General features: G+C 40.7%; 1 protein-coding gene across 5 annotated transcripts in view; it reads left to right on the plus strand.

Annotated features, from left to right (window-relative positions):
• Positions 1-23: 23 nt before the first annotated feature.
• Positions 24-2,962, plus strand: part of ANKS1B (ankyrin repeat and sterile alpha motif domain containing 1B) — a 1,065,677-nt gene continuing 1,062,738 nt past the window's right edge. For all 5 annotated transcript variants that reach the window (XM_077772139.1, XM_077772140.1, XM_077772141.1 and 2 more), the window contains exon 1: positions 24-157. In XM_077772139.1, coding sequence (XP_077628265.1) covers positions 24-157 — 134 coding nt within the window. The remainder of the gene's footprint in view (positions 158-2,962) is intronic.

Raw genomic sequence — 2,962 nt, forward strand, 5'->3', positions numbered from 1 at the left:
TGTCAGGGAGCAGGGGAAAGACTATGGGGAAGGACCAGGAGCTGCTGGAAGCTGCCCGCACTGGAAATGTGGCTCTGGTGGAGAAACTCCTGTCTGGCAGGAAAGGAGGGATCCTGGGCAGCGGATCCGGACCCCTGCCCCTGTCTAATCTGCTAAGGTAAGGACGGGAACCAGCTCTGGCATTGCATACCTCGTTCTGCATTGTGATAGATAGGTCTTCCTCTTCATGGTTAGTGCACCTGGTGGCTGCCAGAGACTCATTCTTAAATTAGGCAAGAAAACAGACTCTGTGTGTGTGTGTGTGTGTGTGTGTGTGTGTGTGGAGAACGCACGAGGTTCCCAGTCGGATTGATGCCTTAGATTCTTTGAGTAATTTGAAAATAGCCTTCCATCAATGCGTCAGTTGCTACTTTTCTCTGAATTGTGGTGCAGAACTTGTACATGTACTAGTGTTGCTGGAAGAAAATTGGCGTTCCACTCGCTTTCCATCAATATTTATTATGTATTTTCAGTGTCGAACCCAGCCTTTTTTTTTTTTTTCCATTTGAATGAAATTGGTAGGAGAAGCTATTGCGTGCATGCACTTACCCTGCAAAAAGCCACGGCCTTTGGTTGCTGCTTCCTTCTCTTAACAGAAGGCATTTGCTGTGCTGTGGGTTATGATCCCACAAAATGAAGCAAGCGAACCTTCTGATGAGATGTCATCAGTACAGGGTGTGTGTAAAACTTGATGAGGCAGGTTAGGCAGCCCCAGCAGTACTTCCAGTTACCTGGACATAGCTAATGCAACTTGGTTTTTAGGACCAAGGATGCCAGATCAGGATTGGGATATTGTATATGGAATGTAGTAGAGGCCTTTTAATATGAAGATGTTGTGGGTGAGACTAATATTGCTTGGAGACTCTTTCTTTCTTCCTTTCTTAAATGTTTTATTTATTTCTGAGAGAGAGAGAGAGAGGGAGAGGGAGCGAGAGAGAGAGAGAGTGAGCAGGGGAGGGGGAGAGAGAGAGGGAGATACAGAATCTGAAGCAGGCTCCAGGCTCTGAGCTAGATAGGACAGAGCCGGTCGCAAGGCTTGAACCCACGAACCGTGAGATCATGACCTGAGCCCAAGTCGGAGGCTTAACCGACTGAGCCACCCAGGCGCCCCACTTGGAGACTCTTTCTAAGATGACATTTTAAAAAATGTCAAGGTCTTTATTCAGCAGACAGTAACTTAGAAATAGGGTTGATTTGCATATTTGAGAAACTGTGAACTTGAAAGTTGAATTGATGGACGAATTAAATAAGAGGGAAGAAGCCTGAAGAGCATTCATTAGGTAAAATGCAAGGAAAGCTCTTTAGTTTATAAAATTGTGGCTATTAACTTTACCCTGAGTATTTTTGGAAGCATCAATCATCATTCATAAATTCACCCTAAAACATTTCTTAAGCAACCCAACTGTACTTGTAAAAATGTAAAAAAAAGCCAAGTGATTTTTTTTTTTTTGGCTTTTAAAAACTCTTTTCTGCTACTCTTGATAAGTGTTTAAAACAGATTTTTGGATGATGACATTGTGTTCTTTACACAGGTTCTTAGATGTTCTTAGATGTTGTAGTGGTCAGACAATGCAGTTAATTTTAGTACTGGCTAATGAAATTAGCTGAATTTTAGTACTGGGAAAATGAAAACATTTGTATTAGAGTGAAATGAATTTAGTTGGCAATTAGTGATGGGATTTTAAAAAGCTCCATATGTGATCATTTATACTTGTTAATAGTGACGTTTTATTGGAATAATAGTTCACTTCAGATCAGTGAATATGGACTTTTTTTTAGTTGATCTTAGAAGCGATGACTCTTTGGGAGTGCTCTTTTGGTAAGTAATTTTTACTTTCAAACACAAGTAAGTAGACAGTGTGGACATATTTAAGATTTTAGCTCTAATAATTGCCCCCTACTTGTGGGTAATTTATGCAGAAGCAGTTTATCTGGTTATGGTTTTAAAGCTGCAGGTAAAGTAAATATGTTTACCAGTTGATTGAATTAGTTGTAAGAATGATTATAGGTAGAAACCTGTATTCTTTTTTGTTTGTTTTTATGTTTCATTTATTTCTGAGAGAGAGAGAGAAACAGCATGAGCAGGGGAGGGTCAGTCAGAGAGAGAGGGAGACACAGAATCTGAAACAGGCTCCAGGCTCTGAGGTGGCAGTCAGCACATAGCCTGACGCAAGGCTCGAACCCACAAACCGTGGGATCATGACCTGAGCAGAAGTCAGATGCTTAACCGACTAAGCCACCCAGGTGCCCCTAGAAACCTGTATTCTGAAAGAGGTTTCTAGATGGTCAATTCCTTTGTAAAACACTAAGGAATTCTTTGAGAACAGTGAGAACTTCAGTTAATTTTATTAAGATAAATAGTATTTTAAAAAGCCTATCTTTATGATAGAACTTAAAGGCAAACATCTTTTAAATACTTTCTCAGTTGTGCCGTTTTAAAAAAAGAATAGATGGCAAATTTTAGGAATAAAATGCCAACTATTTAATGTTGGTAAACTATTTAAGTTGCCAAACTCCTTGAACAAGAAGTTTTCTCTTCTGCTGGTTTTGTCAGAGGTGAGAGCTCTATAACAAAAATGTGCATAGAAAACAAAAGTAAAAAACATGTGCTCATTAGTTTGAACCAACTTGTAAAAGTCAAAATCAAAACCAATTATCTTTAAACTTATATCTGTTGGGGGGCGCCTGGGTGGCTCAGTCGGTTAAGCACCCAACTTCAGCTCAGGCCATGATCTCACGCATAGTAGGTTTGAGCCCCGCGTCGGGCTCTGTGCTGACAGCTCAGAGCCTGGAGCCTCCTTCAGATTCTGTGTCTCCCTCTCTCTCTGACCCTCCCCTGCTCACGCTCTCTCTCTCTCTCTCTCTCTCTCTCTCTTTCTCTTTCTCTGTCTCTCATAAATAAATAACACATAAACAATTTTTA

Source organism: Crocuta crocuta, unplaced genomic scaffold, assembly GCF_008692635.1.
Source record: "Crocuta crocuta isolate KB4526 unplaced genomic scaffold, BGI_CrCroc_1.0 scaffold216, whole genome shotgun sequence".
NCBI classification, from domain to species: Eukaryota; Metazoa; Chordata; class Mammalia; order Carnivora; family Hyaenidae; genus Crocuta; species Crocuta crocuta.